Source organism: Carcharodon carcharias, chromosome 3 (genome assembly GCF_017639515.1).
Source record: "Carcharodon carcharias isolate sCarCar2 chromosome 3, sCarCar2.pri, whole genome shotgun sequence".
Classification (NCBI taxonomy): domain Eukaryota; kingdom Metazoa; phylum Chordata; class Chondrichthyes; order Lamniformes; family Lamnidae; genus Carcharodon; species Carcharodon carcharias.
The window spans coordinates 76,304,740-76,320,509 of NC_054469.1; the positions used below are offsets into that span (position 1 = coordinate 76,304,740).

Genomic DNA, 15,770 nt, shown 5'->3' on the forward strand with positions numbered 1-15,770 from the left:
TAGTGGCTACTTAAAGGCTAGTTTCCACTTTGACCACAATTTAATGGCCTGCGGGAGTGGGTTGGGGGCAGGAAGGTATATCCAGTATGGTAGCCTGTTTGGTCCTTAGGCAGGAAAGGTGGGGTGGGTCTCCTTTGCAGAGCCTTCAAACTCCCCATCCCCCCCAACCCCCAGCCTTTGCACCCATCCCCCACCCTGGGCCTCATGTCTCAGCCTCACTGAGAGCTCCCCAGATTTAACTTACATCTGGCTCCTGGCTGTAGCAGTGACTACCAATCCCAGTAGTGCTGCTGGGAATAGAGATCTGTCAGCTAATCAGATGGCCAGTAACTCTCGAAGGTAGGACTTCCTCCCTAGATGGGGGTGGAAAGACTGCCTCTGGCCAATTAATGCTGCTCAGACTAGTGCCTGGCCTGAGGTAGTCATTGGGAGCACGGGTGAGTTCCCTGCTGATTTTCTCCATGCCACCTGGTAAATTCTGCCCCCTGTTTCTCTCCACAGATGCTGCCTGGTCTGCTGGGCAGGATTTTTACCTCGTTGGGTGGGTCTGGGAGCAGCTGTGAAACCGACCACCGCCCGGGATCAGGCCCCAGCCGCGATTCCGCACTGGCTGGCCAAAGTTTGCGCATGAAAACTGAAAGCTCATTGAAGGCACAGAGCTACCGCAGGAAGTTGAAGATTTTTAACATTACAAATAAAGAATTGAAAAATAAGGAAAATGCCCCTCATGTGACTCTGCCACATGAGCAGGGACATGTTAAAAATGAGTTTTAAAAGTTTTTATTTTTTTTAAATCACTGGTCGAAACCTCATCCTGCCCGTGGGTGAGGTTTCGCAAAAAATGCAAAGCCCGCTTGGCCTGTTCGCCCACCCGCCAAACATAAGGTTGGACAGGCAGGGAAAAATTTAATTAGTTAACTAATTAATGGCTTAACAGCCCTCTTAATTGTTGGCGGGCACACTGCCGACTCCCATACATGCCTGCCGAACGAAATATCGCACGCTATTTCATGCTCGTGCTTGTAAGGCATGCACTCGCATGCCGAGCTGAAAATCTTGGCCCCTGAGTACTTCCATCATTTTCTGTTTTATTTAGATTTCCAATATTTGCAGTATTTTGCTCTTGTGCAAGTGAAAAAGTTTAACCAACTCCATGTGCATTAGAGATTTGCAGGCCAAGAGGTTAATTTTAACCTAACTTTCCAGCTAGAAACTGCCAGAATTGTTCCTGGCTCTTGTATTACATCCTGTCAATTATTCTTTCTGTTGACTCTACTGGACTGTAAAATCAGGCAAGAGTGAAAACACATACTATCCTGTCAGTCTCCTGCCAGGCAGGTAGTTTAAACTACTCCATGTATGAATTCATAACAAGCTCATGTATAAAGCAATATTTATGGGTAGATAATCAAAGAAATAGATTTCCTGTGATTGAAACTGCTAAACAAACTTTTCTTTCACGGTAAACAAGAACTCAGGTAATTTCGTTCTTGCCGAAGGTCCCACCTAATATGAGCTATTGCTTTTGTGCATGTTATTCACTTGTCTTGAATTACATTCTCTCTAACCATCTGTTTTCAGCCAGCTCTGAGCTCCTGCTGATGCTTCTGAGCAACAAAAAACTGTATTAATTCCCCTGAAGACTTTAATTCATTTCGCTTTATTCAAAAGCAACTTTCAGATTGTGAATTTTGTTTTTGCAGAATTTGTGGAATATTATTAGGAATAGTCTAATAATTTAGTTGTAACTAAACTAGGCTGCTATAGTTGTTGATTGTCTTCCTATAAATTCCCTTTAATAAATTCACCTGCCACAGCTTCGTTTTACATTCTTTAGAACTTCAACCTACAGAACTTAGCTTGAAAGTTCAGTTTGTCATGTCGTGTCCTGCAGTTTCATAAACTGTGTATGATTTATAATATTTAATTTTAATATTGCCTGTTTCGGCTCTTCTAATAACAGCTCTTTAGTCAAAAGCATCTTGGATCTCCAAACACTTCTTTTTTCTGGTGTCAAAACAGGAAAATGTCTTGAATTTACTGTAATCAAGGGACTTTTCTGTTACCAGAGAACTATAATGTAAACCTAATATAGATTCCCATATCAAGCCCCTTGATGTCCAATGGCATTCCCATCACTGAATCGTCCACTATCAACATACTAGGGGTTACCATTGACCAGAAACTGAACTAGCCTAGCCATATAAACACTGTGGCTACAAGAGCAGGTCAGATGTTATGAATCCTGTGGTGAGTAACTCACCTCCTGGCTCTCCAAAGCCTGTCCACCATCAACAAGGCACAAGTCACTAAATTAGGCTGCTATAGTTGTTGATTGTCTTTCTATAAATTCCCTTTAATAATGATGGAATACTCCCCCCTTGCCTGGATGAGTGCAGCTCCCACAATACCGTCCAGGATAAAACAGCCTACTTGATTGGCACCGCATCCACAAATATTCACTCCCTCCACCACTGATGCACAATAGCAGCAATGTGTACCATCTCCATGATGCACTGCAGGAATTCATCAAGGCTCCCTGGACAGCACCTTCCAAACCCATGACCACTACCAAGTAGAAGGATAAGGGCAGCAGATAGATGGGAATACCACCATCTGGAAGTTCCCCTCCATGTCACTCCCCATCCTGACTTGGGAATATATCGCCGTTCCTTCAGTGTCACTCGGTTAAAATCCGGGAATTACTTTCCTAACAGCACTGTGGGTATACCTACACCACATGGACTGCAGTGATTCAAGAAGGCAGCTCACCACCACCTTCTCAAGGATAACTAGGGATAAGCAATAAATATTGGCCCAGCCAGCGAAGCCCACATCCTGTGAATTAATAATTTTAAAAAGTATTTATTTAGGTTATGTTTCAGAGAGCTCAAATCTCCTAAAGCCTAAAAACATGTCTTTGGGAAGCCTGAATTGTAGACTATTTGAGGGAGAGTATTACGTACCACAGTAGGTATATTTTCAACCTGAAATCTAAGCTTTGGGAGAGCGTAAACTCCTCAAATTAACATTCTACTGTTGACATTTGGCATTAGCAGCATGGAAATGAGGCTGAAAGCCAAATCTAGTGTAAATAGGTGTTTTGTGATGATCGTGGTTGGACCTGAAATCCTTTAAGTGTAATCAGTAAACTACAGAATGATAAAGTGATAGCATAAATCTATCCCTGACATGGTAGGGTAGCATCAGCTAATTTATTTGAGGAGTTGTTGGAGAGTGACCATTTGGAATTGACTGCTCCCTTTGCATCCTTGCCCATGCCTAATATTGCAGGATGTTCAAAAATAATTGTGAGAAATGTTATTAACTGATTAAATAAAAGTGCAACAAATGACTTGCATTCATGTAGATCACAGGGCAAAACTGATAATTAAAGTGACCCTGTCTTAAGTGAAAATTCTTTGGAAAATCTTGTATTATCTAGGAAGGAAACAAACCATGTGCCTTCTTATCATGCACAAACAATGCAGTAATGTGGGTTGATATAGTGTAAGTCATCAGGTGATGTGCAAAAAAGCATATTTGCCAAACATTTTCATGAAACCTAATTTACTTTATTAGAACATTATTTACTGTTCTTTCACCCATATAATTGACCATTGTTCATATACCTTTCATAGTGACTCGCAATCACTCACAAAGGTAGTTGACTGTGTTTCAGTTCTTCAATTCCCTCAATTAAGTAGGCAGAAAAGGCTATTCTTGTTTAATAGGTTTCTTTACAAATGAACAACATTTTATATATTCATTCAGGCTCAGATGCCTATCTGTTTTTAGGATACCCTAATCTCGCTTACAATTTTTTAGCCTTCAACATCACCTCTAAATAGTAATATGAGCACAAATTCTTCACTAAAATACTGATGGTTCTGATGCAAAATAATTGCAATCTCATTCAATGGGCAATGACATGGAATGTCTGTTCTGTTTTTGGAGGGACTGGTAAAGTACCAAAAATAGTGTGGCATGGCATCTTATTTTTTACAATTATTTAGAGCAGCTCATGCCATCAATTGAACTATAGTGAAAGTTTCAATGAATCGAAAACTAGTTAAGATTTTTCAGTGTTGCTCGTTTCAAATTTTTTTTCATACATTCACACAAATATGTGTGTTTGTGAAACCACTTTGTTTGCAGGATCTTTGTGGAAGACCATTGATATATTGTCTTTGTTGTGGAGTGTAAATACATTAGGGAGAAATGCATACTTAAAGCTCAAGGTAATTTCTTTGATTTTGGTCTCTGAGTTTCAGTTGGACTGGAGGAGACTGAGGAATCATGTTTCCATTGATTTGTAATCCATTCCCAGGGGTCGTTGGCCTGCTGTGCTCTTTTAAAGAACTATCCAATTTGCCCAACTCCCTGCTCTTTCCCAATAACAATTCAATTTTTTCCTTTTCAGGTATTTATCCAATTTCCTTTTGAAAGTTATTGTTGAATTCCATCACCCTTTCATCATAACAACTGGCTGCCCAAAAATATCTCTCCTCATCTGCTCTCTGTATCTTCTGGTGAGCAACCCTCCTGCTAGTGGGAGCTGTTTCATTCTGTGTACCCTATCAGAGCCCTTTGTAATTTTTAAAACCTTTAATAAATCTCCCCTTAACCTTCTGTGCTTTAAAGAGAACAATCTCAGTTTCTCTAATTTGAGCAGGTTGGTGTATTGTTGACTGTACTCTCTTCAGCAGTAGTGCAGAAGGGAGGGCCGGAATTTTCCAGCACTCCACCATGGCGTGTTCCCCCGCAGCGGGGCCAGCAAGTCATTGAAATCTCCATTCGCATCGGCCGAACCGGAAGATCCTGCCAGCGTGACAGGCTGGAGAACTCTGGCCGAGGAGTGAAACTTATGCAGCATATGCATAGTGGATTACATCAGTGTGTGGTCATCAATTGTGTGCCACACTTTTTGTTCTTGAAGTAGTTTTGATTTGAAGGCACAGCTAGAACAAATGGAAAAGCATGTGGTCCCAACTGGAGGATCACTCTTATACTCCAGGATAGGTTGCTCCTGAAACAGAACAGTGCCCTGAAAAATACACAGGAGGAAACATTAAAATAGAATCTAAAAGTTCATCCACTGGCAAGGAAATCTCTCTGTTACAAGAAATGCCATCAAAAGTTAGAGCTTGGTGAAAGCGAGTATGAACAGTAAAAAAAAAACTTTAAAATTATATGCATTTTGAATGTCTGCAGTTAAAGATCCACAGAAACAAAAAGAATAATACATCTTCTACACTGAAGGGAACCAGTAACTGTTTCAGGAATGACAGTGTTGTTAACTATAGCCCTTTGTCGCCATTCACACATCATACATAATCACAATTCAAAAGTGGAAAAAGGTGGGATTTATAATTGTAATAACGTATAACTGTCATGATTTTGGTCTAAAAACTAAATTTGTTTAATATTTACCGCTCTTTTTTAATGAAGCTACTAATTGTTGCATTATCCTGATGACCCTATTGGACAGACACACTATTTAGTGTAACACTAGGGCCCACAGTTCAATTCACCTTGGCTCAGTTAACCTGAGCCAAGGCAGCAGCTAGGCACTGCCTTTAATAGTTCCAATGGAGGGAGGGGAAAACTAAGGAGGGTCCTTGGCCCTAGTTTTTACTCCATAATTCCTAATGGAATGTGTGACTGTCAGGTGAGAACAGGATCAGACTCAGCTATGATACCCTCTGTGGCAGAGTAGCCTCACTTTGCAGGCACACACATGAAGCATGATCACTTTGGTGTGTTGCTGAATAGCTGCTGACCTGTGGTATATATTCTAGCCTGTCAGCTAGAGCTGGGGAAAACAGGAGAGTATGGAAGGAAACTGAAACAAAAAAATTAAAACTTGTTGGGACTTGTTATATATATCCAGATGCCAATGTAGTACCTGCCTATTTTGCTGTTGCAGCTGTGATTCTGGATACATTGGACAGCGCTGTGAGAACAGAGACTTCAGTATTCTATATGTTGTTCCAAGTGGGCAAAAACTTCACTATGTCTTAATTGCAGCAATAATTGGAGCTGTGCAGATTGCCATAATAGTTGCTGTGGTGATGTGTATAACAAGGTAAGTAGATTACATTAATAATTCAGTAAATGAAATGTACAGGAGCTATTTTTTGAACTAGACATAAATGTTTTTAAAACATATTCTTTGTTTTTCCATTTATCCCTACTCCTCCATTGTTTGTATTCCTGTACACAAAGGGAGGTGGAGAGAGAGCTATTCTACCCTTCTGCCCAAACAGACGTGAAGGCAAGGGAGCAGGCAAGCTGCTTGACTGAAATGGGGCTCGGGAGACCCAAGCTATGTTGCACATGGCGCTCCTTTGCTTATTTGCACTTTAAAAATGCAATCAGTGTCTTACAACTGCAAAGGACACCAATTTGCATATTTAAACAGCTGCCCACCTCAAACAAGTGGAGTTGCTCTTCACCCATTTATTGGTCCACCAGAAAATTGCATCACGCAGGCCATGGGTATCCAAGAGGCAGCTGAGTTGGCCATGCCCCCCCATCTTGATTTACAACTGCTAACTGCTCATTTTCAGGTGAAGTATGGGAAGTTGAAAATCACCTCTAATATTTCTTTTGTCATTTGTATCATATCTTTATTACCTTTTTTATTTACCTTTATTCTTCTGCCTAGACTATTGCTGTAACATTGCTGTAGCATTCTTGCGAGACCCCTAAATTTCCAATATGTATTGGCGAACCCCCCTCAATTATTGTGATTAATATTGTTTTCACTGTGTGTTCCACAGATATGTAAATATTTCTGTCTCTGCTGCACTAGGCCAGTGTCCAATCTAGGCCGTGCATGAAAGCAGCTGATTCAATTCACCCGCTGATTATTTATCTCCCCCTTTGGCCCGGGTTTTCACTCCCAATTCAGGTAACGAGATTCAGGAAATCTTCCAGTTCGCCACGCCCACCTCGGGAGAAACTCCCCTGAATGGCAGGATCTTCACTCTGGGGAACGGGTGTGAATGGAGTTGAGCCCGCTACCATGGATGTAGATCAAAAGTGGCCACAGGAGTTGCCATGTGCGAAGGCATGGTGTTTAAAAGGCCCACCTCGGTTCTTTGGGACTTTGTGCCAATTGCTTTGCTAAATATTAGGCCCTTTAGCCCTTGCCCATTACACCCTCTCACCTCCCAATGCTGCATCCATGCCAACTCAAGCCCCAACCCACCACCATGCCCCTTCTTACCCTCCATGCCAACTTAATGCCAACACATGCCAATCCACCCATCGCCTTTTCCCTTACACCCTCCATGCCAATTCACACAGTATCCACCATGGCTAGACCTTGGAAGCCATGTTGAGATAAAATAAAGTTCTAAATATCTTTTACAGCCCTTACTATAGTTAAAAAAGCTCCCATTGATGAAAGCCCATTCAAAACATTTAAATCCCTCAAGTACTTAATAATGTATAAAAAGAAACAGCTGTATTCATAGCCCCACATCAGAGACAACAGTCCTTTAATAACTTCTTTGAGCTGACAATCAAACAGCTAGCTTACAGCCCCCTACTAAGATAATGATAGGTTGCGGAAGGAAGCCAATAGTGACATATTGATAGCCCTTGTGGGTAATGTTAACAAACAGCTATTGTAATTGTTAGACCATGTTTTGTTAAACTCTTACTGATACAGACAGCCTATTTGTTTAAAAAGGGCTGGGAATTTAAACAACTTGGCAGTTTGAGTTTTGTTTTACCTCTCACTGACACAGCGGCTTTTCTTTATATTTAAAGGGCTGGGAATTTAAATAACTTGACAGCCTGACTGCTCTACAAACATTATCCATCCTTCAAGAGTTTTTGCAACCACTCTGGAATTTTGTAATTCCCATACTGTGGGTTAAGGTCCTTGCTGCACCAAAAAAGGGGTCTGTTTGAACTCAGCACTGAGTTCAAATAGCCCTGCTGAGTTCGGGTTTCCCACCTGTGTAAATGATGCCACACCTTCCTTCTCCTCCTAGCAAAAATGCAATCTGTAGGAAATGGGAGCAGGACTTCCAAATCCAGGCTCCACCTTCCATTTTTAAATGTCCCATGAAAATCCTGGCCTTTGTGGAGAAACAATTGCTCTTTACTGGATTGTATAGCTGAGATTGTGAACTCAGGACATGCAGAATTGCATTTGTTATCTTGTGCCCTTGATACAATACTCACAATGCACCCATTTAACTAAGGGTCTTAAAACAAATTTAGACTTCCAAGGATCGAGAAGGAAAGTCACTCAAAGCTGCTTTGTTTTACATCATATTTAATTGGAGAACCTACCTGAGCATGATGAGTGAGGTCAGCAGGATAGTGTGTTGCCCTTGCACACATAAGATCTGGATTTGAATATGGCCTTTACTGGGTTTTTCAAAAATCCCTCTATTTTCTGGCTGTAAAGGCCCTACATGAAATGAGTTTGAATATTATCAGTCTAGATCTTTACATCTACGGACCAGTGAACTAGCCCTAATTTGGTAGTATATTGACTTTCTCAGAGGGACTACCATTGTGAATGGTGTGAGAATTGGAAATGTCACATTGGTACTGATATGTTTCCCATTGTTGGCAGAGAATGGAAAGAGACCCTTATTCCATACTTACTGTGCTGCACCTGAATGTGGTCACATGGGCAAACACAAAAATCTTTCAATACAAGCAAACAGTAGGGATCTTAATTGATGAAGATCTGATTATTTTCATCATTTGGTTCACAGGAAATGTCCAAAAAATAACCGAGGTCGTCGACAGAAACAGAACCTAGGACATTTTAATGCAGACTGCACCACTTCATCAAGGATGGTTTAGTCTAATTCTTTTTATACTTTTTTCCTTCATTTATCATCTCACCAATTGCTGAATGACAAATGATTTTTTTTCCTGAGAAGAAGAGATTTTTGTTTCAGAGGCCTTGGTTTTCTGGACCTTTGCCAGCATATGAATTACTGTGTCTGGTAGTATGACCAGGATGCTCCCATTTGTGGTAAATAAGTGAGACAGCCTAATTGTAACTGACAGTTTCACCATCCGCCAATAGGTGGGTTTCTTGATTTCTAGAAAAAATTCAAACAGAGAAAAAACATGTTAAGATGATGCAGCTGGTATCAAAATAATATACTAATGTAAGGAACATTTTTGTACTTTATGAGCAGAATTTGCTCTTTATTTATGCCACTAACATATGTTGTGTAATAACCTTGCCACAATGTTCATAATAAATTACAAATGATACTCGAAAGGCAGAGAAATACTTGAAGAGGTTTAAACAAGGGATCAACAGAACATGCTAAAGACAAGACAACAAAAGGGAAAAATGTTTACAACTAACTTTCCTTACAAGAAATGAAGGCTTTTTTAAAAAAATTATTAGGAAATTATGCCTTTTCAAACACTATTTGCATGATTTGTGGAACTGTGTACTGTGATTAGTTTAAAATTCAAAGCTGTTTGGATTGAGTATGTGGTGGACATCTGAGCACTGCCATTTTAATAACTCTGACTCTACAGCTATATTTGACTTCCCTTGGTGTAAATTTAGTAACACATTAATGTATCTATCTGGTGGTGCTTGTGGTGTGTGCCACGCAAAAAATGGATTTGTCTTTGTAGAACAAGACTTTAGGTTGATCTTTTGGTGTATTTACTGAGATTCAAATGATTTTAAAAGTTGAATTGATACGCTGTTATTAGTCACCATCACGCTGTGATAAAATACACTGTAATTACTAAAACATGTGTTGTACTTGAGATTACTTTGAAAATGGCACTAAAATCACAACAGTGTCACCTACTGGGCCTGTGTGTTATGGATTGTGGTTTAACAAAGTTTCATGGTTATGTCACTGCAGTGACCAGGGTAAAGCTGTCCTTATAACAGATACTGCATTATCCAAGAACTCAATACAATTTTGACCTCAGCAAGATTAAATTGTGCCATCTCACCTCATAATTCAGCTCTCAGTTAATCTGCCAAAAGTCTATAAGGACTATTTTACAGGATCTTTTTGTGTTAACTTCTTGGCAGGTACCAATTTTCAAATATTTAATACAAATGCTGAAATTCAATTCAATGAGGGTCAATAACATTGTGCTAGTTTATTCTTAAACATGTAAAGTAACTTAATCCCTGGCCTATAGTATTGCAATAAATATCATTTCTCTTTTTTAAAAGAAAGCAAGCACTTGTTCATCGAGAGAAAATATTTTATTACATGCCACTGTAACACCCTTCTCTCTTTAAAACTCAGATCATGACACTTATGGTTTCTTCAGGTATATATCAATAACATACAACCGAAGGACCAACATTAGAGATATTTCACCAGAATTTAGCAGTGAGAAACTAATAATTTTCAAATATTTAAGACTCATGCTGAAATTCAGTTCAATGAGATTGTGCTAGTTAACCACTTTCCTATAGGGTCAGTGGTCTGTGGAATTCTCTTCCCCACAAAGCAGTGGATGCTGGGTCATTGAATTTATTCAAGGCTGTGTTAAACAGATTTTTGATAGACAAGGGAGTCAAGTTATGGGGGCAGACAGGAAAGTGGAGTTGAGGCCACATTCAGTTCAGTCATGGTCTTATCGAATAGTGGAGCAGGCTTGAAGGGCTGAATGGCCTATTCCTGCTACTTATTCCTACATTTTTAAAAAATTGGCAGACAAACTATGCCTTCCATGTTAAATGGCTGTCTTTTCATGCTGCATAACACTGAAACTGACAAGTACTTTAAAAGCACCCTAAATTACTGTCAGTCATTACTCAGGGGGAACACTCTCAGCTCCAGTCAGCAAGTTGTGGGATCAAGTTCCACTCCACAGACCTGAGCATATAATTTGGACTGCCACTTAAGTGTAGCACTCACTGTAGGAGTTTATTTGGATGAGTCCTTGCATTGATAGCCCTGTCACTCCCCTCAGGTGGTTGAATAAGATGCTATGGTACTATTTGAAGGAGTGCAGGGGAATTCTCCTCAGTATCAAGGCCTGGCCAGTGGGACCTTGCTGTGCATATATTGTTTTGCTGCAGTTCCTACATGACAACAATGATCAGACTTCAGCACTGTGGGTGTACCTACACCACATGGACTGCAGTGGTTCAATAAGGCAACTCGCCACCACTTTCTCAAGGGTAATTAGGGATGGGCAATAAACGCTGGCCCTACCAGCGACACCCACATCCCGTGAAAGAATTTAAAAATACTTCAGTGGCTGTAAAATGCTTTGGGATGTCCTGAGGACATGAAAGATGCTATTAAAATGCAAGTTTTCTTTTGTTTAATTTCTTTCTGTTTATTCTCTTCTAAAGTTTTAATTTACAATTAAAAGCATAGCTGTATTTTTTTTATTGTGAAGTGTGATATGATCAGAGATACACCTTCATTGGTTGCTTCTCTGTGTAATTTTCAGAACGTCGTCCTTCTATTGCTTTGACTTATTCATTGAAGACAGTACTATAACAAGCAGATATATAGAATATAGGGCAGAATCTTTCAGTCAGTGTGCAGAGGTGGGCCTGACACACCTACATGTAAAATGACACACAATGACTTTGAGCGTGGGTCCCAACCTTACCACGCGCCATCACGATATTTCATTCAGCGGGCATGTGCCGGAGTTGGCTGTGCACCCGCCGAAATGTAAACGGCCTATTAAGGCCTTTAACAAAGTAATAATTGCGATTGTTAATGCTGTCCGTCCACCTTTAAGGACAGGCGAAAAGCCCAAGCAGCCTTCGCTTTTTTTGGGAAACCTCATCCATGAGATGGATGAGGCTTCCTAAAGCTTTTATTAAATAAATGAAAAAATTTTTCACAAATATAAAAATATGTCCCATCTCATGTGACACAGTCATATGAGGGGACATGTTTAAATAAATTTTTAAACCTTTCAGTTACTTTTTTAAACATCAATTCACTCTCCCTGAGGCTGGCCCCGACTCTCCCTCCTCCCCCCACCCGCACAGGTAGCGCTGAGTGCTACCCGTTGCATCTTACGCTGGGCGGGCCTTAATTGGCCCGTCCGCATAAAATGGCAGCGCGGAGCCGATCGCGGGTGGCAATTGGCTCCCCGCCCACTCCCTCCGAGCCCACCCACCATATGAAAATTCTGCCCATAGAAAAATTAAGACACTTATTTTTTCATTTAAATACAGGGTTTCTTGAATTTAAGCTCCACCTGTCTAGACAAAAATAGTATATTTCTATAATAGATTCATATCACAAATAATAGCCAGGACTTTATCATACCCCGACCCCCCCCCACCCCACCAACCCCAGAGACATGGTGGGAGGCACAGGGGCCAGTAAAATTGCAGGGAGCTGGGTCAGATTGGCTCCCTGACGTGATCCCACTGAGGTGGGCAACCTATTTATCTAATTAAAGGCCCAATTAGTTGCGATTTTAGTTTGCCATCAACATCTTGCTGACAATGAGGTAACCCACCACCATGTGGGAAGGCCATCAGTTAAATGGGGATGGCTCCCTTGCCACACTCTGGGCTGCAAGGCTCCATGGGCCAAAGAAGGGGAGGGGCAGGGAAGGCAGCACCTGCATCCCCAATGACGTCCCTAGAGGGGTTTGCTCTCTGACCCTTGGCCCCGTGGATTTTTTTTTTAACTTCTTGGAGGCTCCAGGTCTCCTACATCCCTCAGCAGCCATCATCTATCCCAGTGGTGCTGCTGAGGCTTCAGAGCTGCCAGCCTTGTGATTGGGCTGGCATCACGGGGAGCCCAGCCACAGCTCTTCAATGGATGGCGGTCCCACAGGCAGTTAGCTAGGAGGCTGTCTGTGCTAAAATTGTCGAGTGGTTCCACGGGGCTGAGTGGGCAAGTGCAGGCCTGGGACCAGCTTTTTATCCTGACATCGGGAGCCCGACGCCCCTCATAAAATTCAGCCCCGTACCTCAAAGATAATTTGTCATAGGGAAGTATAGTCAATCATCTCTGAACAATTTTTATTAAACATTATACTGCCCAGTAAATGTTTAGTGACCAGTTAGCCACACTTAATTCTTGTGTGACATAACATACAATAACTTGCATTCATATAACATCCTTTACATAGGTAGTGTCCCAAGGCTCCATGTGAAGCAGGGAGGGAAGGCCATTTGAAACTGCAGCATAAAGTATAGAATTTAATTTTCTTCTCAGCAGTTTACAGTAGCTGACCTTTTAGTTTTTATATATTTTAATTAATCCTCTCTTCAGGGAATATCCCTTTTTAAAGTTGTCAGCTAGTTTGACAGCGTCAATCACCATGGGTAAACATATTGATTACAACAGGTCAAGACTTGCAGGAATGATAAAATGTAAAGGAGCCTCCTCCACAATTCCACCTGAAATCCTTCTCAGCTGAGCCCTTCAGTCCAGGTCCATCTGATCTTCGAGGCACTCTGCCCCTTTAATAGTCTGAGTTGGTGCTGCTGTAGCAGGAATTTTTTGTTGCAGCAGCACCGGAGTTTCCTCACTTGCACTATTCGCTTCCTCTTGATGGCATGAATCTTGCCGTGACCATATATACACAATATGTATGACCCAGGAAAATCAGACAGATATAGCGGCACAGGCTGGAAGTTCATTTCAAAGAGAAGTCCTTGTACAGAAATCGGTATCTCAAAAAGAGAGGCAATTTTTTGCTCTGAATTTCCTTGTGTCAGTACCATTAGACACATGGAAAGTTTCCTAATGGTGTGGGTGCCCTCCTAATACTTGCAATTGTCCCTTACCTGGAGGTGGGACAGTGTCAGGCTGAAACTAATGGTCTGAGTAATTATTCCTCCTTATTCCAGATTTGCACTCAAAAGAGCCCCCAAGGAAATTCCCTGGCACTTCAGATTATTTAAACAGTTACTCACTTAGTGTCATTCCCAGTAAAATAATTTTGTTGATAAAGGCATCATTAGCAGCAATGAGCGAGCCTCATTAGGGTTTAATTTTCACAATATTTTGAGACATGGGCCACGATTTAATGTAGACCACCAGAGAGGGCATGATGGTGGGTAGGGGAATGGTTGGGGGCTGGAAGAATCAGGTGGGAATACTTGCTTCAGATTCCAGGTGTCAGGAAAACTGTTCCCAATAGTATGAGAGGCAGAAAGGGTCCAAATCAGGAATCCCACTTGCTTATTAATGATTTGACAGCAATAATCCCTGACCGACCAGGATTTAATGCTGGCTCGCGGACTTAACGGAACTCGCACAGGTCTCCAGCACCTACTGAAAGCTGCACAGCAAATCCTGTCAGGTTTGCCAATGGCCCACCAGCATTGATGGTCCCAGCTTCAAGGGAACCTGCCGGAAACCACTCACCTACCGTTACTGTTGATTACCCTATCCCTACCAGCCAGCAACTCATATCCCACTACACTCACCTCTGTCTGGCCATCCAAGGCTGATCCCTCTTGCAGGCCTGAGTGTAATACGCACAGTATCTACTGCTCCCAGTGGCATGGCCAGAACTGGAAAGCTGCTGGCCTCTGATTGGCCAGCAGCTTGCAGGGGGAGGAACTCCTCACAACTGGGGATTTGATTAAACAGAAGGCACAATGCTGTCCAGTATCTGATTGCACTGAACTAGCATTGGGCCTCCTGTGGGAAGTGTCACCAGCCCTGTGTGGGACCCCTGTCACCTTAACTAAATTCTGCCCATGATTTTTCAGAATAACGTCTGATGTTTCAATATACAACTAAGTGCCAGACCTCTCCCAACACACCTTTCCTAGGATAAAACAAGAATGCTGTTTTAGATTTAAACGTAATCTTGAAAAAAATACATCATGCGTTCAAAAGCTTTGAAGTTATTCCTTCGGAACACAATTGTGCAGTTGCTTAACAACTTACATTGTATGAGGCTGTATTCTATATTCACAGTAATGTATCAGGCCCAATATGCTTTTGCATGCATCTGTACTGTCATTTTACATCAGTGTGAAGTGCTTCTGTGTAAGCATAATCCAGAAGCAACAGCGTAACTCAGGAGATTACTGAGTGCACTGAGGCAGTCAGATTTCAGGCACCCTCCAAGACAGCATCTCACACTGGTTTGAGTTCATGTGGAGTGTGGTATAAATTCAGCCTAAAATGTCTTGAAGTGACAAGCTGAAATGAAAATGAAAAAGCATGGACATCTAGTGAGGACTGGACATGACTCAACTGTGGTGCTATTCATGGTCAAATAACTTGCCACACGCATGAAGCACAGTCTCTTGCATGAGAAATTGGTTGGTTGTTGGTACCATGGTGCCCTATTCTAGCATTAGTCACTGCTTTCAGGAGAGGAAGGAAGCATACAATTAATTGAATCTACATAAATTTGCATAAGATTTTCAACAACTTTTCCCTGTATTTAATTCCACTGATAATCTGAAATAAAACTGACGTGGACTAATTATTTCAGCATTCTTCAGATCCTGATCCAAACAGCAACCATATTGCAAAAGATCTATTGCTTTCCCCCTCTAATACCTAAAGATATGACTTTAAATGTTTTCATTTTCATTCTAGATGCAATAAGTTTCTATAACTCACTTTCCTACAGTGCCATATTTCCCCTACTTAATTATACATTCTATTTACTCTACAGACTTTTTTCCCTTAAGTAATTTTCAATTCCAATCATTTCTAAAGAACACAGTGCCAAAACTGACAGATTCTAAAGAGGATTTAGTGTAAATTTGTAGCGACTGTCAATAGATTTGAATTGCAGCTAGTTGGGCCACTGGAGGAAGATACAATGGGTAT

General features: G+C 41.2%; 1 protein-coding gene across 1 annotated transcript in view; it reads left to right on the top strand.

Annotated features, from left to right (window-relative positions):
• The window catches only part of LOC121276013 (tomoregulin-1-like), a 186,424-nt gene extending 177,586 nt beyond the window's left edge, over positions 1-8,838 (top strand). Inside the window, exons 10-11 of the mRNA XM_041183958.1 lie at positions 5,930-6,088; positions 8,748-8,838. Coding sequence (XP_041039892.1) covers positions 5,930-6,088; positions 8,748-8,838 — 250 coding nt within the window. The remainder of the gene's footprint in view (positions 1-5,929; positions 6,089-8,747) is intronic.
• The last annotated feature ends 6,932 nt before the right edge of the window (positions 8,839-15,770 follow it).